Below are 27,246 nucleotides of genomic sequence, written 5' to 3' on the forward strand. Positions count from 1 at the left end.
AGGAAACTGAATGATTTCAAACAATTATGTCACCAACACGGACCTAAATAAAATGAAATATTTGAACTCCATAAATCCAAAACCATAAATGAGATAAATACAGGTAAAATTCCATTACAACGAATATCTTTACAACAAAATTTTCATTACAACGACAGCTTCCCCATATGACACGAGTCTATAGAAATCTTGTTACTACGAAGTACATTCAGCAGATACTTTCATTACAATGAAGTGCCCAAAAGACTTTGAAATGCCTGAATGAATCATCCTCAGAGCAGTTAGTTCTGTGGTCGCAGCTCAGTTGTGCACAACAATCACCAAACAGAAACACTGTCATTTTTTTTTTCTTTCTTCAAACTTTTCTTGTACTGTTTTTTTTTTCCTTTTTTGTTTCCTGCTGTTTTCAGTGATACCTTTTTCTTATTGCTTGTCAACATTTGAAAAACATCCATTGGAGTTTAACTCATTGTCACCCTCCTATAGAAATGGCAGACACAAAAAACCGATAACAATTCATATTAGAAAAAAAAACTGAAATTTTTTGCAGCTTTTGATTGTGGCAAAAAGAAAAAAGATGTTGCCAGTGAATTCGGAATTTCGCCATCGACACTGTCAACTTTCTTGAAAGACAGAGCAAGCAGTTTTTATGTGGTTCAGTGATGCTCGTTCAAGAAACATTCCTATTAATGCAGCACTCATTCAAGAAAACTCTCTTGGGACCTCCCCCAACTAGATAGCACACCGAAGAGCGTCCCGAACTGCGATTTCCACATCTGTACAGGGCAACAGCAGGCTCATAGCTATGCTAAAGTAAACAGAAAAGATCTCAATGGGGGATGCAAGGTTAGGAGCACGAACATTGTAAATGCAGATAACAGGATTACTTTGTCACTGACCTGGCCATGACCCTGCCTGACTGCTGTGCCTGTGTATAGCAGAGTGGCAGATCACGGTACAATAAATAACTGTGCTGTTCCTGTTTCAAGCTGAATAAAGCTGGTTTTGCTAAAGTACTGAGACTAAGCCTCGTGTTTTGGGGTGCAAGACAGGTACTTATAGCACGACCCTGATCTTTTATGATTTGCTTCTGTGGCACTTCACTGCACAGCTTTGAGCCTGCTATTGACCTGCCTCAGCAACAAACAAACAATCTTACACAGACACTGCAATCGCGCTTCGGGTCGCACTACAGCATGTCATTCCTGTTGGGTAGGGAGTTGGGGGGGGGTCCCAAAAGTGTTCAGAAACCTCACAATATGAAGAAGAAGAAAAGAATGATTCGGCTTCTGATTAATAACTGTGCTGCATACAGCATGCTTCCACATTTAGATAATGTTGGTGCTGAATTCCTCCCAACCAATTGCACAGCAGTGCTTCAGCCATTGGATTTGGGCATCATTCGCACCCTGAAAGTGTATTATGGCAAGGAAATGCTGAGAAAAATTCTCATCAGCATAACTTGTAGGCAGGAGGAGATTAAAATTAACTTGAAAGAAACTATTGAAATGATTGCAAATGCCTGGACACAAGTTAAAGAAAGCACTATAGCAACGAATACAGAATCTCTTTACAACAAAATTCTCGTTAAAACAAAATATTTTTTATGTCCCAGGGAGTTCGTTGTAACAGAATTTTACCTGTAGTTAGAGAGGGAGTACAAAAATAAACACAAAAGTAACAGTTTGCTCCACATTCACAGTTCATGGTCTCCAAACTTGGCCTTTACTTTTAAATGTGGCATTGTTACTTTCAATCATTACCAGCAGGGTGCAAAAATGTATAATTTGTAACTTGTGTTTGAGTGGGATAAATAAATCAACACCTTTATCTTATTTTGTTTTCAATTAAAAATAAATAATAATTAACAAATATATACACATCATAAAAAAATACATTTTTACATGTAATGTAATATAGGATACTTATACTCACTAGTGCCAGAGAGTGGCAAAGTGTTGCATGTTGATTAGCACATGTGAGTAAGAATGTGCACATGATGGTGATGATCCTATAAAGTAGTCCCCAATATCAGTCTTTGTGCTAATTTATGAAACTTCAATATCATAACCAAATCCTGAAGCCTAATACAACACATTATGACTCATGCACAGACCATTTAAAAACAAAAGCTAATCCATACAGTACATTACAGCATGCAATATACTTTACATGTACCAGCATATACATTTGTTGTTTTACAAAATGCTTGTTTTTTACAAAGTGCTTGTAAATTGAATGTTACTGTAAATTAATTGTTTTGGATAGGCAGTATGTTGTTCATCCACTTAAATATTGTTAATTTTATTGTAGTTAGTTTTTAATCTTCAGCACATAGCTGAATAAGGTCACTGATACAGTGTGCAATGGGATACCAGGGAGGAAAGTGTGAAACATCACCAGTCTCAGCTGGGCCAAAAGAGTGAAAAACCTTGTAAGAAAATAATACAACTTCAAGAGCACAAAGAAGGTCACCACTTGAGGGTAGAAAGGTCTGTATGTGTACTGAGAGCCCTGGTAGGGCAATAAGCAGGGAATCAGTATAGAAGAGAAAGAGTTGCAGACCGAATAGAAAAATGTACAATTTCCAGCAACATAGAGGACATCAAATGCCAAAGGTAGCTGACATTATTTTTAGATAATAGGTGAGGTCATGGAGGGCTGGAAAATTGTACAAGAACTGCTGGCTGACAAATAAAAGCAACTTAGTGCTAGCTTGGGAAAACTAAAGCCATGTTGCCTATTCAGGGAAAAGTTTAGTGTGTATGAGAACACTTTGACTAAATGACGTCCCGTGATAAAACAGTGTTTGATTCCTGAATTTTCTCAGTGCTGTGGGATAGACTTAGGCTTCCAGTGATGCAGCACTGATAAAGCAAATTGAGAAATGTATAGATAGATGGAGAGACTGATCATTATTTTGCAAAATTTATTTAGCCTGCTATTCCTCAATAAAGCATTTGAGGTTCTCAGTACAAAATCCTATAGGGTACATAATGCATTTGTGTGAAATATCTAACTGGCTGTATGTCTTAATAAAATTCAAGCTCTATTATTCAGTCAGCATTGAGGTGAGAGAACATCTGCCTCTTTTTTGCACCAATTAAGAGTCAACATATGCTTTTCATTTTCTTTTATAAATACGTCTATAAACAGAGACTAATTTACAGATTACCTCTTAAGCATTGTTTTCTGTAGTGCTTTGATAGAAAGGAGTTGAAAAAGTGCCTGTTGAAGCTGTTAATCTGTTCAAGTGACATTGAATATGCAAACTGTGTGGACTACTAAAAAAAACCTTTGAATCATTTTTCATTTTTAAAAGAAGAAGATGGTATGTGTAGATTTTCCATGATAGATTTCAAAACTACAGCAATGTTTTGAACAAACTTTAATAACGGGCTGTCCGTTCTCATAGCTGTTAGTGGGATAAAATGGCCTTGTATAATGAATGGAAATATTTTGCATGTAGCATTTTATTTTCCAAAATTGCATATATCCGAAACGTTTTTTTAAAAAGCTGAAGTGTTAGAAATTTCAAACTGATGTATTATTATTTTATGATTTACTTAAATAAGTCAATTATCTGTATGTGAAAAAAATAAGCAAAATCATTTATCTACTCTTAATGTCATTTAGCTCTTTTATAATACAATGCAACATCTGTGTTCCTCTGATTTGAATTGAGTTTTTCTTTGTTCTAATTATATAATATAGACCTTTAAATTTACAAGAAAAATATTTCTTATATTCTGAAAACATGTTTAAATTTCAGTTTATATCTACTATTAGCAAATACTGCCACTCGAGGAAGCTGCTCTAACCTGCAGAGAACTGCCATTTTCCAGCAGAAGACCATGACCTCATATTTGAGGTGCTGATTCTCATCTCTGCTGTGTCACACTTGACTGTGAACGGCATGCCAGAGATCACAGTTAGATGAGGCTAAAAAGACAACATAATCTACAAAGAGCAGAGATGCAATCCTTATGTTCCCGATGTGGATCTTCCCTAACCTCAGCAGCCCTTTCATATCTAGTCAATGAATTTCACAAATGAGGGGATAAAAGACACCATCTTTCCCAATACCTAGCTTAATGGATTCAATTTAATCTTACTCAAAATAATTATCTTGAATAATTAAATGACAACGATTTCTTAACTCCTTTAAAATAACATGCATTATAAAATGTACAGCAGTGACTTTACCATTTGTATAAATTTACAGAAAATGCATAGAATTAACCCACACACAGTACCTTTTATTTGGTTAAAGCATACAGAAGTTAAATCAGGAGATCTGCATGCAATTTACATTTATTTAATTTACCCAGTAAGAGAAATGCACTTTTTTAGATAAGCATTTACTCATAGTTTAATCATTTATTAAGTTGAATGTTGAAATAATCATGTATTTTATTTGTTCTTTTAAAACACTCCTAGCTTTCTTTCTTTCTTTCTTTCTTTCTTTCTTTCTTTCTTTCTTTCTTTCTTTCTTTCAGTAAGGTAGAGTACTATTTCTTTTCCTGTGTGCTGCTGCCATCATCAGGTTCTTTAGTAGATTTTCAGTAATGGCTGGTAGAAAAATTGGTAGGATTATTTTCATCAGTTTCTACTTTAATATTTGAGGAATTTAGGTGAAAGGTAAATACATTCCGATCCTTCGCCTACTGTCAGTGTTCTTGTCATATATCTTGAAAAACAGAGCATATGAATATGGAGATCTGAAGCAAGTGTACGTTTACGGTCACTAAGTCCTGATTTGAATGACAATCCTTCCCGGAAAAAATCTAATTTAAAATAAAAGCACACATAGGCCCATTTGTTTGTGACTGGTGGTAACCTTAACTGTCACAGTTCCAGAAGTGTAGAAACTCTTTGTATTTTATTTATTTTACAATATTTTTGACAGACTTGGTTGGACAGTGTGTAAGGTCCCAGCATAATCTATAAACTGCATTTTTCCTAAACTATATGGACTGAAGTATTTATATCTTTACGTAATCAGACACTCTTTTTTGGGTGTATTAATTGATTTGCTTAACACAGTAACATGAAAACTTTTTGGGGGGCCTTTAGTTAATGTTTATGTAAGTTAGTTGGTGGTAAAAAAAACCTCACAGGGGCTTTCAAATTGCAGTCTTTGTACAGGCACTGGAAGACTTGTGAGGGTAGAGGGTAAAATGAATTTAGCACAACAAATGTGAAAGAGTTAATACCACAAAAATGTTGCCACTATAATGAAGTAAATATATTTGTGTTGTTCTTGATCATGATTGTTTCCTTTCTTAAATCATGATTTGTTTAATTGTTTAAATTTGCAATAGTATTAGCCATATAGTTGTATATTTTGACTGCATGCAGTAAGGCACTGTATGTTAAAAATACTGTATAACCTTTGCAAAATATTTGTGTTTCAGGATGTAGGCTCTACACTAAACACAGTTAGTTTACATTGCACTGTGTCAAGATGTATTGTGATCTGCTCTCTTGTAGAGATAGTTATTCACGGCGTGACGTTTTGTTGTTAATTTAATTTTGTTTGCTTGAAATACTTAAGTTTTCACTTATGATAAATACCCAAAACAACATTCAGCAATGGAAACAAAAAACATTATGTATTTATAGCGAACTGTTTAAAATACCATTGTTTCCATATGTGGAAATGCACTTAAACTATTCAGCTCTACAGCCTAGAGCCTAGAAATGATCTATAATTTGGTAATGATAGCACAAAGTGAAAACAGCCTTCCCTCTTTATCCATTTTTACTTACTCATTTGTCAGTTCAATTAATAAAGATAATAAAAATGAATGACATCTCCTTCATAATTAAAGTGTCTTTTAAATTTCATAAGGTGGAAATGCTGTGTTATTACTAGCAAATTACAATTATATATAATATCTGTTAAACATGTTTGGGCAGGAGTAATCTAGATATCCAAAGAAGCAAAATATCCATTACGCTTACACAAACAAAACAGTTTCACTTTTGTGAATCATTCAGTCATTTTCTCAATTTATGTTTATTTAATATAGTTGCAAAGAGCTTAGTCTGGGTAGATACTATGTGGAACCAACAAGATGCCAATCTGTCATAGAAATGAACACACTCAGACACATTTAGAGATGCCATTTAACATAGCATATACCTCTATGGAGTTTGGAGGGAAATCTGAATACAGTACCTGGAAAACTCCTATATGGATATGAAGAGAAAGAGCAAACTTCACAGAAATGGACTTCAAATCCAGGTCATTGTACCTGTGCAGGAGGAATTCTAACCACCGTACTGACCGGTCATTATTTTATCAAAGTTCCCATGTAAATAGCAAATACACATATTTCTATGTGCTCTTGCTTCCCTCCCTTTGCTCTGTAAGGTGTGTGTTATTAGTTTGACTGGGGACCGGAGTTAATAAGTGTAGTGTGTGTGAGTTTGTGTGTCAGTGTACCCTTCTGCCAAGATAGCAGATTCCTGTGACTGTAAAATTGGATTGCTTGGGGTTAATCAATGAAAAAATAGATGAAATATGCGGTGATAGGATGCTTAATAGTCAAGCGGTTTCCAGGCAGAAAAAGGTGGCACCAGCACTGACAGTGATGATGCAGGTTTACATGCCATCTAGGGAATAAGTGAACCTTCAGAGGATAATAAGCCCTGCAGACTTTCTAAGTGCCTCAGGAAAGAAACAGGGGAATCAGTGCAAGAGACAGAAAGGTGTGAACTGGGAAGAAACATGCATAGTTAAGGGCAGGTGAAGAAACAATTTGCCAGAGCCACCTGACTGTTAGAGTAAATGAGTAAGTAAGTCAAAATAGTAAGAGTTAAGTGTATCTTCTGGCAAACTAACAATGACACATTATCTTAGGAAAGGAAGAGTGGGAGATTTTTGCAGTTTTAAAGATGCTGTGCAGGAGGATGGTCATAACTGGTCAGCCCTTTAGTTGTCAGCACATGGTCCTCATTCGGACGGAATAGAACCATATTGACTTGTTAAAGCAGCATCCCAGACAAGAGCTCCTGAAGACTCTGGGAGCAGGAATGTTAGACTCCACAAGGGAGAATTCTAATCTGTGGTCTGCATAACTGGCAATGATTTCAGAACTCAGCTCAGCAGGAATTCACACACAAAAAAATAAAACTTTCTTAAGTCAGAAGGCTTATACCATTTATAATTGGATGTACTGTATACCTGTATATAAATCAATGGCCCTTTTAAATACTTGTTATCATTTTCTTCTCTTTCAGCTAAAACAAAGTGAAGCCAATGCTGATACAAAAGAAAAACTTCCTTTGCGGCTTCGTATATTTGAGAAATTTCCCAACCGGCCACAGATGGTGAAAATCTCCAAGCTCCCTTCCGATTTTACAGTTCCTCGAATCAGGTACATATTTTTTTGAAGTAAGGACTGCTTTGTTTTTTGTGACAGAGTAGGAAAGATTAATATCAATCAATTAAAGAACAATGTCATACCCATGGCTTTAAAAGGGAAGTGCTTGAAGTAATGTCACAAGAAGTTTGTTAATATTAAATATATTTTTCAGTTATCATTATGATCATGTAAAGTGTTAAACTGAAGGTGACTTTTTAAATTAAATAATGCTACAGTTTTTCTGATTTTATCATTTGATCAACATTTTAATCTGTCTTTTTCCTAAGGGAAAGCTTCATGAAGCAGTTCATTGACCGCCAACAGCAAGACACCAGTTGTTTGTTGCGTAGACTTCCCTCTGCGTCCTCTTCTTCCTGTGATCATTCAAAAAGGTCTGGAATTGAAGATAACAAGTATATAGATCAAAAGGTACATGAATTCTTGTTTAATCTCTCTATACCAAATCCACAGAACATTTCTTTTAGAAAGACAGTGCATTCAGATACATGCTGCATTCTCTGTTTTCTAAATGGCTTTGTTAATTATTTGGATTTGTATCCTGTATCTGAAAGTATTAAATGTGAAAACAGAAATTTAAATACTGGTTAGGTAATAACTGTGTGAGGTTTGTGTAACGGCTTTGCCGGGGTTTCATTTAGTCTTTTGTTGTTTGTTTGCTTTCTTTTTCTTTGTAAATTATCTTGTTTTTGTACTGTTTAATTTGGGTTTCTCTGGTTTTGCATCTAGGAATTTGTATTGTTTGGCCTATTTCTTATTATAGTTTTTTGTGCTTTGGATATTGTAAAGCTTGACCCTTTATTGGATTATAGTATTTTTTCTATCATTACCTTTAGGATTGCTTGGCCTTTGTCTTTCTTCTTTGTTTTATATGCATGTTGCCCCATCTTAAAATATTTCGAATGGGTATTGATTAATTAATAGTTTAGTGTTTTAAGTCATACACATTATTCTGAATATTTTGGGGCTCAGTCCTTCTTTCAGCTCTCTATCCCAATATCCTAACAGATGGCATGTTGCAGTTTTGTCCACATGGATGTTCTCAAAGAAATTCTACTTTTTATTCCACATCCTCACATGGCGGCACGGTGGCGCAGTGGTAGCGCTGCTGCCTCGCAGTTAGGAGACCCGTGTTCGCTTCCCGGGTCCTCCCTGTGTGGAGTTTGCATGTTCTCCCCGTGTCTGCGTGGGTTTCCTCCGGGCACTCCGGTTTCCTCCCACAATCCAAAGACATGCGGGTTAGGTGGATTGCCGATTCTAAATTGGCCCTAGTGTGTTTGTGTGTGTCCTGCGGTGGGTTGGCACCCTGCTCAGAATTGGTTCCTGCCTTGTGCCCTATGTTGGCTGGGATTGGCTCCGGCAGACCCCCGTGACCCTGTATTTGGATTCAGCGGGTTAGAAAATGGATGGATGGACATCCTCACATATGTGTTCATGAATAATTGTCAGCATTAACTGATTAATATTAATGAATTTATTTATTTTGAGCTTGTCCCCAATCCATTCTTGTTTCCTACTTTGTGTATTGCTCTTGAAAGTTGATCAAGAGATAAAGATATAGTCAAGGGATGAAGCAAGGGTCAAAACTATAAAATCAGTTCCAAAAAAACAGGGTGTGATATTCTTAAATTAGAGTTTCTTTAGAAAGCACAAGCACAGTAAAGTGCTTGATATTTATCTTCAGTTATGAACAAAGAGTCTGTTTCAATAGAGACTGTCAGAGACGGCTGGGGAGGCGGCCCGGCCGGGATGCCCAGGAGGACCAGAGGAGGGCTTGCGCCTTCCCCAGACCATGTGGGGGTAACCACCCTGGTTGCTTTGGGGACCACGGGAAGGGAGCTTGGAAGCTCAACCCTGTAGGGGCCTGTGGTCGCCCCGCTGCCTTCGGAGCCCTGGACTTCAGCACTTCTGCCACACCCGGAAGTGCTGGGGGGAAGAAGACTGGGGACATCTGGAGTGCTTCCAGGTGCACAACCGGTACTTCCGCCACTTGGGGAGTGTCCACGGAGGAGTGTCGGGAAGCACCTGGAGCCCATCCGGGCTTGCATAAAAGGGGCCGCCTCCCTCCATGGCTGGAGTCGGGTGGAAGAGGACAGAGCTTGGAGGAGAGGAGTGGAGGCGGACCAGAGAAGAGAAAGGCATTGTGAGAAGGCCTGGACTTAAAGGGGTGATTGGTGCTGCGGCACTGGGTTGTGCTCACTTTCTTTTATATATAGTATAAATAAACGTGTGTTGGTGCAAAACATCATGTCTACCTGTCTGTGTCCGGGCTGTACCCCACAAGACATTTACATTTATTTGCTTGCCAAATTATGGTACACATAATTGAGTTACAATTATTTAGGGCCTGTTCAGCAATTACTAATGAATTTATAGTCATAGATTAACAATCAATGAAGCAATTAAACTTAATGTAACAACAAATCAACCAACAATATGAAAGATCACAGAGCAAGTTTAATAAGTTTGTTTTTCAATTAATTAGGCAGATATTGAGAGAACAGATTGGTTTTCACTTGCTTCTTAAATACATTGAGGGAGTCAGCAGTTCAGATGGAGGTGGGGAAAATATAGGGAAAAAGAGTAGTTGAAAACAAGCATAGCACCTCACAAGTGTCTCCATATACATTGTCTACTCAATAGGCAAGCATCAGGGATTTGACCTTAATGTGTGCTGTAACACAGAGCCATTGTAGCATCCTGAAGAAAGGAGTAACCTGTGTCCATCTTGGCTGGTTAAATACAAGGTGGGCCACTACATTCTGGACCATCTGCAGTGACTTGATAGCATAAACGGGTACTCCTGCCCGAAGAGATTTGTAGCAGTCTAGACACAACAAAAACAAAGCCTGGTCCAAGAGGTGTGCTGCATATTCCATCAGATAAGGTCTGATATAGTGGATGTTGTACAGTGTGAATCTCCATGAATGAGAAATAATAGAAATGTGGTCTGAGAAAGATAGCTGCTCATCATTCACCATCCCAAGGTTGCGAACTGACTTGGCAGTTGTTAGCAACAGTGAGCCAACCTGTACAGAGATGGAGAGTTGAACAGATTGGCTGGACATGATCACAAGAAGCTCAGTTTTCACTAGGTTGATGGTGGCCCTTCATCCAGGTTGAAATATCATTAAGACATACAGAGACTCTAGCTGATACTGTGTCGTCCTCAGGAGGGAATGACAGGTACAGCTTTGTATCATCAGCATAGCACTGATAAGAGAACCCATGGGATTTAATGATGGAGCCCAGTGAGGTGGTGTACAGATAGAGAAGTAGAGGATCCAGCACCCATGTGCAAGTCTGATGTGCCTCTAATATCTCACTTTGACAGGACATACTGTAGGATCTGCCCAAGACACATGCTATTAACCCATGGACACTGATTGCTGTTATATTTCAACCAGGGTTCCTCTCTTGTTTAGGTTGTAGAAACCTACAGTCTCTTGCATTTCATTGAATGTGCTGCAGATGGTGAGTTTCTCTTGTGATTATATTGTGCTTTCTGCTGAATTGTCTGTATTATTAACCTTATGCTCTGTTTGTGAATCTGCCTTCTACATTTGTGTTTTTGGGACTTATTTGCCTTAGATTGCCTTTGTGTTCCTATGAAGCTTATTATTGGAGGCAAACCCCATATATTTGATGACCAAAAGAAAAAAAAAGAAGCAAGCCAGAAACAATAAGCAAAGAGTGTCTTTTCAGAAGGAAGTTGGAACTTGACAAATCCAAAGATGACAGCATTTCTCTTTAAGAGGGAGCCAGACCAGAAGTGGTGTGGCCAGGAGATGGGAAGCTGGAAGTGGTGTCACGTAAACTAGTGGCCGTCCAATCAGTAGAAAGGAATGGAATGGTTCATGGTGGAATTACAACTAGATGAGCCCACAAGTTGCCTCCTAAGCTCACGTGTGTGACGATATTTTATTTATAAAGAGTTTGTGTTTGTCCTTTCGTGACTAACCAGGGTTTGATGGCCCCTGCAATGGGCGTTTTTGGTAATTTTTGGTGACTTTAGGTCCCTTATTCACAACAGTAGCACCCAGAGAATAAAAAAAATCAGATGGTGGGATTTCTAAAGCTTAACCGTAAAATAAAACACTAGTGCTGAACATAAGCTATTCATAAAAAATAAATGTACTATTAGATTCCCCATATTTCAAAACCAAAATAAAAAATTAGAACAGAATAAAGAATAATTTAGTCATTTATTAATCTAAGTTAACAAAACCTAATCTTAACACCTCCCTCCAGGTCCCAAAAGCATATATAAAGAAATAATGTCTGCACTTAACTTCATTTTCCAAATGCAAGAAATTAGAAATAAAAAAGCATCTCAGAATCATCACGTTTTTAATGTACACGCCTCAGAGAAACAAAAAAGTGCAATACACTTCAAGGCATGTACAGTCTAATTTTAGATATCCTCCCTGATGATCTCACTTTTAAATGGGCAGCCTGTCACCATCTTCCCTAGCTATAGACACTGTACTGCTATCTTTTAGCCAGGAGGTACATCTATCTCACTTTCCTAAATTTCAGAGCCCTTAGCAAAAAAGAAAAATACCTCAACCCAGACCACCATTTTCTCTTTTTTGTAAGACTGCAGACACCTTTTGCACTTTCAGTATACCACATCTGACGTCACCTCCTATACCTTTTCACAGCAGAAAGCGGATTTGATCTGTCTCTATGCTGAACTGAATTTCTCTCTGCGCTACCTTGCCTCATGGCTGTCACACGCACATACCTTCACAAAAGATTCATAAAATATTCCTGCCCCTTCAATTTTTACACACTTCATTGTGTGATGAAATTAAAATTAAATAGATGAATTTGCCAGTTTTGACCAACTTCTACTTTCAATAACCAATAACAACAAAATGAAATCATTTTAAATAAAGGTTAAAAAAAAAAAACTGAAAACAAATCTTGCATTCATTTAAGTATTCAGACCCTTAATTCAATATTTTGTAAAAGTCCCTTTGGCAGCAATTACAAATTCAATTCTTCTTTGTTGTGTAAGTTTCTACAGACTTTGCACATCTGGATTTGGCTAGTTTATCCCATTCTTCCTGGCTGATTAGTTCAAGCTCTCTTAGACAGAATGGTGAGTGTCTGTAAACTGCCATCTTCAGGTGTCTCCACAAATTTTCTTTGGGGTTTAAGTGTGGGTTTTGGCTGAGCCACCCAAGGAAACTTTGAGATTTGTTCTGAAGTCGCTTCAGCATTGTCTTGACTATACGCTTCAGATCATTGTTGTACTGAAAGAGGTCGTGAGCAGTCTTGAGTAGGTTTTCTTTAAGAACCTCTCTGTATTTAGCTGTATTCATTCTTCCCTTAATTCTGACAAGTTCCCCAGTCTCTACTGCTAAGATGCACCCCATAGTATGATGAGACCATGCTTCACATTAGGGATGGTATTAGACAGGTTATGAGCAATGCCTGGTCTTAACTAGTCATAACTCTTGTAGTTCTGCCCAAAGAGCTCAATTTTTGTGTCTTCAAACCAGTGTCCTTTAAATGCAAACTCTAGATCCAACACGTCACTCACTAGCTACCGGTAGCTAGCAACCCCTTTCCAAGTAGCTCGTCAAAGGTTAATGAATACTACATAAATTTGAAAACTTGATTAGTCAAATTAGGGGTGGGCGATCTTTCCAAAAATTCATATCACGATCCTTTTAACACAAAATCACGATCCACAATTTGAATTGCAATCTATCTTTTCAATATGGCATAGACTTAAGAGAATATCCAAACTCAAACTCATCAAGACCTAAGTAACACTTTATTTTAAATATCAAGCAAAGTTGAATTAAATTGTTCTCTCGTTCACTAGCTAAGTGGGGTTAAGGAACATGCCATAAAGCTGGCGAGTGAGTGAGGAAGGCCCCTCCACCCAGCCCGTTGCATGGATCTCAAATTCACACAAATAAATTGGTACCGCAAGCGAACTATGATATATAACGAAATTAGAGAAGTTGCAAAATCAACCAGAATATTCAAGCAAATTATAGAAAAAACCTGATCTAAATACATTAAATAGTTCTCTCGTGAAACTCAGACAGACATACAGACAGAGAGACATTGTATTTTATATTTTATATATTAGTAAACCTTCAAAATAATGTACAGTTAAAGTGTCAACAGCATTCTCAGCATTTCTGGAGCTTAGTAGGGCTAGATAACTATAAGAATCTAAGCAGCTCTGAAAATGCCTGCTTTGTTTGGGTCTACATACTTCTGTGAGTCTGCCTTTTCTGACATGAATGTCATGAAATCAAAGTTCAGAACAAGACTGACAGATGAACATGTGAATGACTCCATACGAGTGAACCTTAGTGGCTACACTCCACCATACACCTGCCTCTCTTGTTGACTCCATGCAGTGCCAGTCATCTGACTAACTACAAAACACATCACACATGCAACTGGACATGTGAATACTCTTGTGAAGTGAAACAGTGACATGTAACAAAATGACAACTGAATAAGTCATATCTGTTGTGAACGGTACCCGGGCACAGACAGGCGGACATATTGTTTTGACACCACCACACGTTTATTTACAAAATATTTACAAATATATTACGGTCACCAAGACCCCAGTCCATTGGTCACAAAGACCCCAGTTCACTGGTCACAAAGACCTAGTCACGTGCACAAAACCCCAAATACTCAATTGTCCTGGCCACAATGCCTTTCTTCGGGCCGCCTCCACTCTCCACTGCTTCGTCCTCCTTCCACCCGACTCCAGCTCTGAATGAAGGGAGACGGCCCCTTTTATGGAGGACCGGGAGGAGCCCCAGGTGTTCCCGGCAATCTTCTGGCCACGCCCAAGTGTGGCGGAAATGCCGGCTGTCCTCCCGGCTGCTCTCCGGCGCCGTCATAAATCTTCCCCAGCACTTCCTGGTGTGGCGGGAGTGCTGGGAAACAAGTCCCAAGGCATTGGGCGCCTCCTGGCGGTGGCCACGGGCCCCTACAGGGAAGAGCTTCCAAGCCCTTGACCCGTGGCTCCCAAAGCAACCCGGAAGGCGAACCCCGTGGTCCAGGCAGGGCTCTGACCCTCTTCCGGTCCCTCCTGGCGCCCCGGCGGGTCATGGCCCCTGGCATCCCTGACAGGGCCCCACAGCCAGCGAAGACCACTCGTGGGTAAGAGCGACCCGTCCAGCGAGGGCAGCAGAGCCCCAAGCGGGTCCCACTCGAGGATAGCGGGGTCCGGCCCCGCACTCCTAGCAGGGACAGGGGCGGAGACACAATCTGAGCACCAACCCATGGTGCATCCCTGTGCCTCGCACAGGTTGTGCTCTCCCCTTTTACCGGCACCCCGGGGCCTCCTCGGTCGGCACCCCCTCCGAGACCTCCACGCCCCTTTGTTCTGAGGCACTCGTTCCCCGTTGGCTCCTCCAGCTGTGGCGCACCTGCGCACCGACAGAGATCATTCTGCAGGCGGCCCGACATCAGAGGGCTGTTCCGCCGAAGGGTTCCTTCAGCTCGCCGGGGTCCGTCCCTACAAAGAGAATACAGGGGCAGAACGCTGCCAAAGCACCCAGCTCGTGCCGCACGGGCAGCGTTCCCCCTCAACCGGCACCCGGCACTTGCCTGATCGGCACCCTCTCCGCGGCTTCCGTGTCCCTCGATGATGGAATCGTCGGCACCGCCGCTCTCTCTCCGCCCGGCCTCAGGGATTCCCTCTGCTCTCCCAGAGGGCAGCCAGCCGCAGCGTGCACCCAACAACGCGTCTCACCTTATTGGAGGAATCGGCACCCAGCCTCTTAATCCTCCCTTTACTTTGGACGCCTTGACGATATGCGGCTCCGTATTAATCAACACGAGCCCCTTTCCCGTCTGCGTCCGTAACATATCGGAGGAATCGGCACCCAGCCTCTTATTCCTCCCTTCACTCTGGGGCGCCATGGCGGTTTGAGACTCCTTATGGAATAAAAGGCGCTCTGTCCCGTCTGCGTCCCTATAGTGCGGAGCAAGACCGCAGCCGACTCGGGGCGGAGGGCGCTAGGACCCGGGGCACTTAGCAGCCCGTGTCCCTTCAGCGTCCTCTCGGACTCCCCCCTCGCCGCGCATGCAGTCCGCGGCGCCGCACCTCCTGTCGGAGGGCTGCTTACTCGGAACTGCTCATTGTCTTCACAGCCTTTTTCAGCAGACCCTCCCATATGCTTTTACGGAGTCGGCTGTACTCACCGTCTCCGCGGTACCTCTCCGGCTGGAGATTCCAGCGTCGCGCCGTCCCGTCGTCGATAGAAACGTTCTCAGCGCGCGGCGCCTTCCTCTCCAGTACCAGCACCTCAGCCCGGAGGGCACATAGCACCTGTAACACCGCTGCCCGGCGGGCTGAAGGGGCGCCTCCAGCTCCGCCAAAGCAGCCGGCAAAGACAGGAAGTTAACCGGCGGAGCCTACCTGACTGTCGGCCTCCGGCGCCGCCACTTCCTGTGGGCCTTCTCCTCCGGCCCAATCGGGTCTCCCCCCTGCACGTGATGGACATTCCCTGGTCCCGCCTCTCTACAGTCATCGGCGGGCACGCAAGACACACCGTCCAATCGCGTGCCTGTCAGGGGGAGGGACTTCTGGTCCGCGGCCATCTTGGCTCTCCTTCTGCGGGCGGCGTGCTTGCCGGCAGCCTTGCTGTTGCCAGCGCCTCTCGAGCTGCAGCGTCTCCTCCTCGCAGCCCTCGCGGCTGCGCTGTGCTGCCGGAGCCCGCAAACCAGCATGCGCCCGCCACTGACGCGGATCCTGGAGGTCCCTGCCTGGAAAACAAAATACACGCCCGGCCCCCAAGGGCCGGCTGCCGATAGGCAGGGAACTCACCTCCCAGGTCCGCGGCAAACCGAGGAAGCGTCCTCGGCGTGGCCTCCGGACGCCATGCCGTCCCGAGCGCCTCCAGCAGCGGCGTTCGGAGACCGCTGCACTCTTCCAATACCGCCGCCCGCCCGCTTCAGGGAATAACGGCCCTCCTGCGGACCCCTGGCGGTCCGTGGGGTTCCTTACCAGCGGGGCTGTGTGCACGCAGCCCAGCGATGCGTGGTGGGGCCCCCTGCTGCACCGGGCCGTCCACAACAAAATTTTTATGAACAGGTCTCCGCCTTGAAACAGGCGGAGCATCCTGCCGACTACGCCAGATGTGAACGGTACCGGGCACAGACAGGCGGACATATTGTTTTGACACCACCACACGTTTATTTACAAAATATTTACAAATATATTACGGTCACCAAGACCCCAGTCCATTGGTCACAAAGACCCCAGTTCACTGGTCACAAAGACCTAGTCACGTGCACAAAACCCCAAATACTCAATTGTCCTGGCCACAATGCCTTTCTTGGGCGCCTCCACTCTCCACTGCCGTCCTCCTTCCACCCGACTCCAGCTCTGAATGAAGGAGCGGCCCTTTATGGAGGACCGGATGAGCCCCAGGTGTTCCGGCAATCTTCTGGCCGCCCAAGTGTGGCGGAAATGCGGCTGTCCTCCCGGCTGCTCTCCGGGCGCCGTCATAAATCTTCCCCCCAGCACTTCCTGGTGTGGCGGGAGTGCTGGGGAAACAAGTCCCAAGGCATTGGGGCGCCTCCTGGCGGTGGCCACGGGCCCCTACAGGGAAGAGCTTCCAAGCCCTTGACCCGTGGCTCCCAAAGCAACCGGGCGAACCCCCGTGGTCCAGGCAGGGCTCTGACCCTCTTCCGGTCCCTCCTGGCGTCCCGGCCGGGTCATGGCCCCTGGCATCCCTGACACTGTGTATTTCTAATTACATTGTTTTGTTTTGACAGCATTCATGTTTTAATTCAATAGTGTGAGATACACTAGAAAATGCATACAGACATACAAAATTCACTTGCAGGTGAACTAAATATTTTTTGTGATGTTTTAATGCAAAATTTCAGTTGTGGACACAAACATTTTGTAAATGTTCAGGCAAAACAAGCTTATTCAGTTTGTTTGAGTTGAAATAAGCTATGAAAATAAATGTTGGAAAACATGAGTCGCTCTTGGCTATTTTCATTTTGTAAAAGTAGCTCTCTTGGGAAAAAAGGTTGGAGTCCCCTGCTCTAAATGAAACTTTCATTCAAGAGTGGCTACCATCTAGCCACCCTACCATAAATGACTGATTAATGGAGTGTTGCTGAGATGGTTGCCCGTTTGACAGATTGTCCCAGATTCTGAGGCCACTGTGATCCTATGAACACTAACCATAATTTAAATATGGAGATGTACAGAGAGTTCCTTGAAATTCAAGGTTTGCCTTTTGACCTTACCTGTAATATGCATTGTAAGATCTTATATACACAGGTGTGTACTTTTCTAAACTATGTCAAGGCAATCGGTTTGACTCCATTAAAGTTCTAGACATATCTCAAGGGTAATTAAAGCAAACAGGAATGCGCCTGACCACATTCTGGAGTGTCACAGCAAAGGCTGAGAGTACAAATAAAACTACAGATTTTTAATACATTTGTGAGCCTTTTAAACATGTTTTTACTTTGTCATTATGGTTATTAAATGTATACTGATGGGAAAAATGGTCAATGTACCCATTTAAATTTAAATCTACAGCAAAAAAAATGTGCAGAAAGTAAAGGGGTCAAAATAGCCTTGCATGTTGAACATTGAGGTAAGGTTTACTGTATTATTTTCACTAAACAATTCATAACAACATATCTATGAAAAGAACCTGTTCAACAAAAATACATAGAAGTGACTCACAAAAATGGAAGAAATATTGAAAACACTTTAAGCACAGATAAGACAACAAGAAAGTGTCCACAACTTAATTTGCTGATCAGCGGGTACACAGACAAAACACAAATAAAGCCCCCCGGCGTTTGGCTAGGAAACAGATGCAAGACAGCTGCCTGATGATTGCTTGACTGCTGAAAAACAATAAAACGACCTCCCGCTTTGACAGCTATTTGAAATAGAAATAGCATAGTTTGTTACTCAGAGTAAGACAGTCTGCTGCATATAAATATGAATGTTGCTTTTCTGTACGATTTGTTCAACTACATAAGTGACTACTTGGTTCAAAACAGCCAACTGAACCGGCAATGCCATTAAGCATAAGAGAGTGAATAATAATTGAATCACATTCAGCAACAACCAATCATTTGGAGTGAAACAAAAACCCTGTAAAAACCTTGGTGCTTCTACTCAGTCCAGAGATCTTACTTGAGTAAACTAACAAACAGAATACTAAAACAAAGATATTTTTTGGTAACAAAGGTACAATTAATGGGTCTTTTTGTTGCCAAAACAAACTATTTGTTTTATTTTCTTTCTATTTTATATTTGCTGACTTTTTACTTGCCTTAATAATATACCTCATGACATCATTAGTGTTGTATTTCATCCAGAATTTCACCACTGACTGGGGTTCATATTCTTGTTTTATGTATTTTTGTTCAATTTTGGGTAATTGTTTTATGATAATGTTACTTTCATGTATTATGTGTTTTGTGTACTATGTCTTGGTGATGCGTCCATGTGTTTTGTGGGTGGTCTCCAGGTGGCAGGGCCTCCTGCCAATCATCATCAGGATCTGTCCTCCTCACTAGAAATTTGGAGGATCTCCCAAATTTCCTGGTGATTCATTGTAAATGAGCTCAGGAGTTGGGTGAGTTCTTGTCTCTTGAACCCTTTTAATTCTGGATTTTTTGACTATTCCCTGGATTTCATTTTGAGACTGAGTTTGCTTTTGAAACTCTTACTGTTTAGGCAACTGATGTTTGCCTTTGTGCTCCAATTCTTATTGCAGAATGATTTTCGACAGTGAATATTTTATTTATAAAGATCATGTATTTTCCTGATTGTTTTACCCATCTATTGGGTGTTATTGGTAGTGCTTTCAGGTACTTCATGCTTTGGGATTCCCAGTCATAACAATCAGTACCTACTGTAGTACTGAGAAATGGAAACTCATACAAAATGAATTCTAGAAATCAGATGTTGAGCAATTAAAGAAAAAACAAATTATCTAAATGGCATAAATGATATGCAATGAGGAAGGAAAACTTCAAAATACAAGTAAGAAATGTGGGCTTGTAAGAATGTACTGTTAATTAGACACAAGTGTAAAATAGGTGTCATATATGCAAAACACTACACTAGGAAAATGTGCATCTAAAATCACTTTAATTTAGAACTTCTTAGAGGAGTAGAAACCTTTAGGTAATAAGGACCAAGCTTCAGTCACTGCTCACTGTCTGTGTAATTTTCATGTCCAGTCCTTGTTTGCATGGGCTTTCTCTGAGTGCTCAGATATACTCCCATATTCCAAATAATGTCCTAAGTAAAAAATAACCTGAAAAAATTCACCATGTGCTAACAATTATTAAAGGTGGAGTGATGGTTCTGTGGCTGGGGATCTGCACCGGCAATAGCAAGATTGCCAGTCTGAATCCTGTGAATGCCAGAAGTGGCTCCACTCTGTTGAGCCCTTAAGTAAGGCCCTTAACTTGCAATTGCTTCATCTTGGGTGTGATGTTAATCTGCATTCTGCCCTGCAAGCTGGTCCACCAACTTACAGGGAAAATGTTTGGGGTTTGTGGCAGGATTGGCACTCCAACCTCCATAATAAACCTCACACTGTTCCACTGAAGTGAAACCCGCTGCACTCGGGTCCCAATCCAGGTGGTTTGCTGTGTGGTGGGTGAGGGAATGTGCTATCATTGCATGCTCTCATCCTCTAAAAATTATTCATAATTGCAAAGTGTGAAAGTAGTTCAAATCAATGAATGATATATTATATTAGTTATAGCACAGATTACTACATTCCATATTGAATGTTTCTGGAAAATGATGAAAACAAAATAAAAAGATTGTGTCATCATATTACTTTGCATTTGAAATAAATGAATGAAACATTTCTACAGTTTATATACTGCCTCGGGATGAGGTCATGAAACGACATATCTTTCCAATCCCTTTTTTAATCATATAAAGGATCAGTGACTTCCTTCACTGCTGGTTCTCAATATTTTGCAAAGCAGCCTGCTTAAAGAAGTACCGTGCTGGGTTTTTGTGACTTTTAGTTATTTGTAAAGTAACCCCATGTGTAGCAGCTGAAAGAAGAGCTCTCAATTATTAAAATTGGCATTGCTTATACAGCATATGAGCTTTGATGCCTATAATATACTCAAAAACAGAAATGGAAATGGAGGGTTTTTCATAGAACTTAATATTGCCTATAAACCTGTTATAAATTATGAATTGAAGTAATATTTGTTCTGTCTTTATATACATAAATGCAGAAAAATTCTAATGTAAAGAGTTTAATTAGGGAGAGCTCAGAGAAGTGATACCTAAGGCTGTACATTAAATTTCAAATATAATAAGCTGCTGAAAATCCCAGATGCTAATGTTTGCAGTTGAATGCGAATGAATCATGTTTTGTTGCGTCTTCTATGTTTTTATTAGGCAAGCTAAATAGTGTACAACAAATTATATGGTACTTTCAGGAGGAAATAGGATTTTACTTTTTGAAATCCTAATTGTGACTACCTGCAAACAATGAGAACACTGTACATGTTTTGTTCCATTCTAATCCTTGTGCTGTTACATCTGTTGAGTCTGTTGTTGCAACCTGTATTCGCTTATGTTTTTGTAAAAATAAGTCATTTCATAATAGTCAAAGTACTGCATTTTGAATAAAAAATCACCTGCTACACTAAGTAAATGGGAATATTACTTGTTGAAATCATTATTATTTTTTTGAAATGCCAAGTATGATTTACAGCAAAACTGAGCCATTTGCTTCATTTTTTTTAAAACTTTTCTTTCCATTGGGTTCACATTTTGAATGATTGTCTATGTAGACTTTTCTTTTTTGCAGATTGGTAACACATAAAATGTACAATCTCATAAAAGGGACTTATTAAACACCTACTCTGATCATGACCCTATCAGCCTACTAGATCTCATATTTTACCTTTAAAAGGCTTTTTATTTAAGTCTTATTGGATATGCTGTGTGAGGATTAAACTGAGGTGGGGTGTGCATTGGATAGAAGTTTGCTGTGGGCACCTGTGCTGTCAGTGAAAAAGTGGACTTTTCCTGTTATTAGCCATTTTTTGCTCACATGTATGTGAAGGCTCCTTTGTGAGTAGGGCCCCAGAGTGTGCACCCATGTAACCCTGGTGGAAAAAAGTAGATGGCAGTAATTCATCACAAACATTACCATTTTAATTAACCAAGCAAGTTTAGAAGAAAACAGCTTCAAAGTTTTCATAAATCTATCTTTTAAAGACTCTAGAAGAAAGAAAATATAGAGGTTACGGACAATCATGAAGGATTCCAACAATCTTGTCAAGTACAACTACTTACAATACTAACAGCCAGAAATTTTTAATTTGCCTTTGAAGTTACAAAATTTTGTCTTATATCTTGATTTTAATTAATTCATTCATTTTTCTGTAAGTAGGCGGAGAACATTTCTCAACAGGCATGAATGTTAATGCTGTCTCAATTAAGAGGCTGGCTGGGGGATTTTAAAGATTCATTGTGTTCAAATCTACACAACCACAACTGTATAACAAGAGCGTACATTGTAAAAAAAAGATTAAAGCATAATTCAAAATGAATACCTTAGTTACTTTAAAAAATGTAAATTGCAAGTGGTGTAAATATGTCATAGAACAAAAATTAAGCACTTAATTATTGCCATCATAAAAGAATGTGGCTTGTAAAAAAAATGAATTGAATTTATAAAATTACTTCTGACCATTTCTTTTTTTTTTGTATGTAAAACTAAAGAATGAATTTGAATGGCTAAGGCATAGGGGGAAGCTGTGAACAGGCTGGTTAAAGTTTCAGTAGTACATATCTATGTATATTTAAGACCCTTTTGTTGTGCCCATGTCAAACAGTATATCAAAGGGTTTTATTATATACAGTACAGTACTACATAATGCATTGTAGATTACACTCAGAACTATGGGAAAAGGCATTCTGTGTCTTATTCTTGGTGGTCCCTGTTATGTATTACGGTAATACCTACGGATTGTCTATACTTTTTAATAATAGTTGGAATTTGGGAATGCAGGAACTGCCAGAGAGAGCTCAAGACGTATGTCATCAGGGATTTACGTGACATCTGGTATCCCTTCTGGCCTTAAGGCTGGTGAACATAAAATCTTGAGGTGAATCAAGACAAGGGTTCAACTCCTCCGAGAAAAGAAGGCTAGGGCCTTGAGGAAATTGAACAGAAGGTGAGGACAAAGAATGGTTTTGGTATTATTATTAATAGGAGGACAAGAGTATACAACACACCATAAATCATAGAGGGTTGTATGTACTGTTTATTTAAGCCCATTTGGGTAACCTGAATATTTCTCTTTCTGTTTGTTGATTTGATGCCATGTTAATTTTCACTTTTAACCCATTCTTGTGTTATATATATGTAAGTTAAAGAAACCTTCTTTTCCTTTACTGTGTTTTCCTTGTTATTTCTCAGTTTAGGTATGGTTTGCACCATACAAAAATCTTAAGCTTCTCAAAAAAAGTTGAATGTGACCAATTATCCACTATGGTATTTGACTGTTTATTTAGTGCATACTTTGTTACTGACCGAAACTGCATGATGACACTACCATTTTACACCTCCTTGTTTCTTCACTTCAATGTAAGCTTCCCAATAAAATGAAAAGGCACATACAGCCTAGCTGCGACCAACAGAAATGGTCTTGCTGGCCTACATCATCAGACCAACCAGCACAGGGAAGATGCCATAAAACAACAAAGACAACCCACAGAACAACATTACCCGAAGGTCAGCAGCAGCAAGTCTTGCACCAAGACAGTGAATGAAAAACAAATTACACACACAACCTTTCTGAAGAGCAGTGGCAAACTGCCAGACAACAAGAAACATTACGACAGAAAAACTACAGAGATTCCATAACACTGACAACTTAAAACAAGACATTCCTTTAATATTACGGTGTAGGCAATTCCCCGTTCGTTTAGCATATTGTATGACTGTCACCAAGTCACAAGGACAAATGTTTAATAACGTTGCAGTTTATTTGTCAGGCCCTGTTTTCACACATGGCCAGTTGTGCACTACATTTTGTAGAGTTACATTGAAACCTACGTTAAACGTACAGGTATTTGCAGGTTACACACAGAGGAATATTTTCACTGACAATAACGTTTATGCAGCAAATTGCGTTTTCCGGAAACTATTATAGACGTCGGCTACATTACCTGACAGCCACACGTCACACATACTGACTTACATGTGCCCTGCATTTCCCTTCTTATCCAATATATTCTGTTAACCTGTTCATGTTACACTTTGTATTGTAAATATTCATGCTGTTGCTAGTGACTATAATAAGATCCCATACAAATCATGTGATTATTCTAATATTGAGTCCTCTCACAAGTCACTACTTATAAAAATAATCTCCTTTCTTGCTGCAACGTGTGATGTTCTCTCCCTCATCATCATTTCATTAACGCTTTTATTCTTGCAAAATTTTCACAAGCACGATTTGCTAGTCTATTTATATTCTTGATCTGTTTTACACGGTACAGACTCAGAAGGAAATTGAGTCTTTAAAGCATGAAGTGACTCTCAATAGCACAAACCATAAAAATGTCAAATGTAGCATTGAACAATGTTGCTCCTTTGTGTATCATTCTATTATAATGACAATCTTTATATTTATAGTTAGAAGTTTTGTGTATTTTCTTGAATGCTAACACAATGAAAAACATTTGTGTAAATGAATCTTACCATATCCCAAGATGGCAAGAAAATCGTACCAAATTTCTTGCAAGGTAGTTTGCATATTGAGTTTATGGAAAGCCAATAAGACTCTCAAAAGTTCTTCTCACTGGTGCAAACCACTTTTTAGCAGTGTTGTATGTTATGGAAACCCAAACAGGATTTCAATTCATAACCTACATTGAAATCCTGTATAACAGGACTGATAAGTCTGTAATTTAATGTCAACTTCATTTTCTGCAGAGCACCTCCACAACCAAATTTATTTACAACATGCATGTAACAGCTGTGGTCGTCCAAAAGATTGACAGTCTCGACAAAATAAGTGTTGGGACACCTACCCAGCTGTCTTCATTTACTTCAAATAAAACAAATGAACTCAAATGCACAATGGTGTCAAAAGTAAAACAAATGATTGCCTTCTGTTAGCTCACAGCAAACTAACGTTGCAAGTCTTAGGTTACAGAGGAGCTCTGTCTCTCTGGTTCATTAGTCATGAAGTGATGACTCCTTCCGGATGGTCGTGCTTTTATGGCCCAGGGACTGTAAGAGGTGGAGTTAGTTGTCTTTACTGGGTGGTTTCTCTGTACTTGGAAAGAAATGGAAGATAACACAGTTAACAGAAGCACCCCATCTCAGCCCAGAGGGTGACCCTATGAAATACATGTGTGACATAGCTTATTCTTTATGGGTCTGATTTTCTTCATACAAACCTTTAGCTGTCAGAGAGTCATCACTTTTCAATCTGAGATCTGAGAAGATTAATTTGATTAATCTGATCCCATATCTGATGAATGCTATTGGACAAAAAAGAAAAGTTGTTTTCATTATCAAACTTGTTCATTAGCTCCGCACACAACTGAAAGTTAAAGGCAATTTTGTTTTTAAATTTCCATAAAGTAGAATAAAAAGCTCAGTAGTTGATTATGGAGAATTTATTTTCAACAAAGGTCAACAAACAAAGAGTGATATATTGCTTGTAACAAAAAAACATGAAAACTAACAAAACTACAGTGACATGGTGGTGGTGACTCAAACTCCAGCTAGGTCACTTTCTCTGTAGAATTTGCAGGTTTACCATGCTTTTACATGGACATTTCTCTGTTTCTCCTACACCACAGAGACTTACAGATACAGGGTATATTGGCCCCAGATGTGTGAATGAGGAAGTGACTATACTGTTTGATGGACTGGGCCCCTTCTGGAGTTGGTTCTGGCCTTGTCTCATGCTATCAGCATAGGCTCCTGTACACCCAAGATTATTTGTGTTCAGAAAATTGATTAAAGGGGAAAATAAAAATAAATCAGATTACTTGCAAACTATCTAACACAATTTCTTTAAAAAGTTAAAGGAGAAAATATCTGTTTTGTTATTTTGAATATGTTTACTTCTATAAAAATCAGTTTAATTGAGTTTGGAAAATTAATGGGTGTTTAGAAAAAAAGCAGGTGTTGTTAAGTATGCACAGCCATTTCCAAATAAATATTCCCAAATTAACCATAAATCTGTGAATCAATATGTTCAAAAGACATTTGTAAATCAGTTCTGTATCTCTAAATAAATTTGATGTAAAATTTATCATAGAACAAAAAGAAATCATTATGAGTGAAAATATGAGGCTTTTATTAGCTTTCCTATAGCTTTAATTAATTATTGAGTTTGAAGCCATTGGGGTCAGATGACCTCCCTAATTTAAGTTTTGACGACAGTAGAAATTAAAAAAAGAGAGAAAACCCTTTACTTAAATTAATATGTTTCCTTCCCTCAGGCTTGGAAGCATAATTACAGCTAGAATAGAATTAATGATATACCTGTACCTATGATCAGCTAATGAATACAAAAAATTAAGTTTTTAATTAAAAACAATTTTATATAATATAGCTTTTTGCTTTTAATCTGTTTCCTTGCTGTTATTTTCAATGCTGCTTATTGTCATGTCATGGCACAATTACTGTAGCTACAGAACAATAGAAGTCATTTAGAAAGTGAAATTTTAGCAACAGTAAATATCTTATATTTTATATCTGGTTTGATCTCCTTATGCCACATTTGGAGTTTAGCCAGCACAATGGGCAGCCCTGCATTTCTATCCAAAATGATTCCATGTGGAATTTTTATATTCATAATGTATACAGTGGGATTAATGTTCCTTCTCTTCTTTTAAGTAGTCCCATGGAAAAATGAGTTTTAAATGAGTAAACAGCTTATTATCTCATCATCCCACTGAGTTTCTAATGCCACCAAAATTGAAATATTATCATAAAGATACATCTGGCAAGATGCCTTAGAATGCCCAAGGTGAAAGTGAACTATAAAAATTTTTTTCTTTGTTATTATGAGATTATTTCACTGCTTTGATTTGGATTATTTTTATGACTTCTAAAAAATCTGAAACCTTGTGTTTGTTTCAATTTATGATTTGGCAATTAACTTGTTCAAGTAGTGTGTAAAATATTCAATTTTAAAGCATATCTAATTCTTTTGTTTTGAGATATATGAATGATTAATACAGAAACAAATATGACATTATAAAACAAGAATTCCAACTTTGTTTGGAATGTTTATTGAATGTTAATGTTTCCTGTTCTCATAAGGTTATTCATTTTTTGAATGTGTATGTAAGTTTAATTTGCATGCAATGTATAGTTTGGGAATCCCTTCTCCTGCTCAAATCCCCTCTTAAGTTGACTTGAAGTTCTTTCATCATAGGGGAAGCTAAAGAACTGTGGAGACATGTGAATAATACTCACGACAGTAAGCAGGTTTAGGCTGAGATACTCCCAATCTGTCAGAAAGTTTAATCTGAAAGATAACTGTAGCATGGATCTCATGCACAGAGAAAACCCGCGCCTCCACTGGATGTTGTGATTGTACATAGTAGAGTTTTCAAAGGTGGCAGCTGCATGGCTGAAATTCATAAGGATGGCTCTTAGTGGTAAATAACAGCTCATGAATCAAAATGTCTAACTAAGTTCTGAAATGCACCATCTGTGTAATGTGCCATTGATTAAGTCCATTAGCAGAACAAGTGCATTCATGGCTCCTTACACTTCAAAAGTTCCCCTCCTTTCAAATTGTGAACACACCACTGTTATTAGTTAGAGTAGTGCTAGACTGGTTA

General features: G+C 39.5%; 1 protein-coding gene across 1 annotated transcript in view; it reads left to right on the forward strand.

Moving 5' to 3' along the window:
- nalcn (sodium leak channel, non-selective) overlaps nucleotides 1-27,246 on the forward strand; it is an 828,408-nt gene that overhangs the window by 628,413 nt on the left and 172,749 nt on the right. The window contains exons 17-18 of the mRNA XM_039744792.1: nucleotides 7,249-7,385; nucleotides 7,661-7,802. Coding sequence (XP_039600726.1) covers nucleotides 7,249-7,385; nucleotides 7,661-7,802 — 279 coding nt within the window. The remainder of the gene's footprint in view (nucleotides 1-7,248; nucleotides 7,386-7,660; nucleotides 7,803-27,246) is intronic.

Source organism: Polypterus senegalus, chromosome 2 (assembly GCF_016835505.1).
Source record: "Polypterus senegalus isolate Bchr_013 chromosome 2, ASM1683550v1, whole genome shotgun sequence".
NCBI lineage: Eukaryota > Metazoa > Chordata > Cladistia > Polypteriformes > Polypteridae > Polypterus > Polypterus senegalus.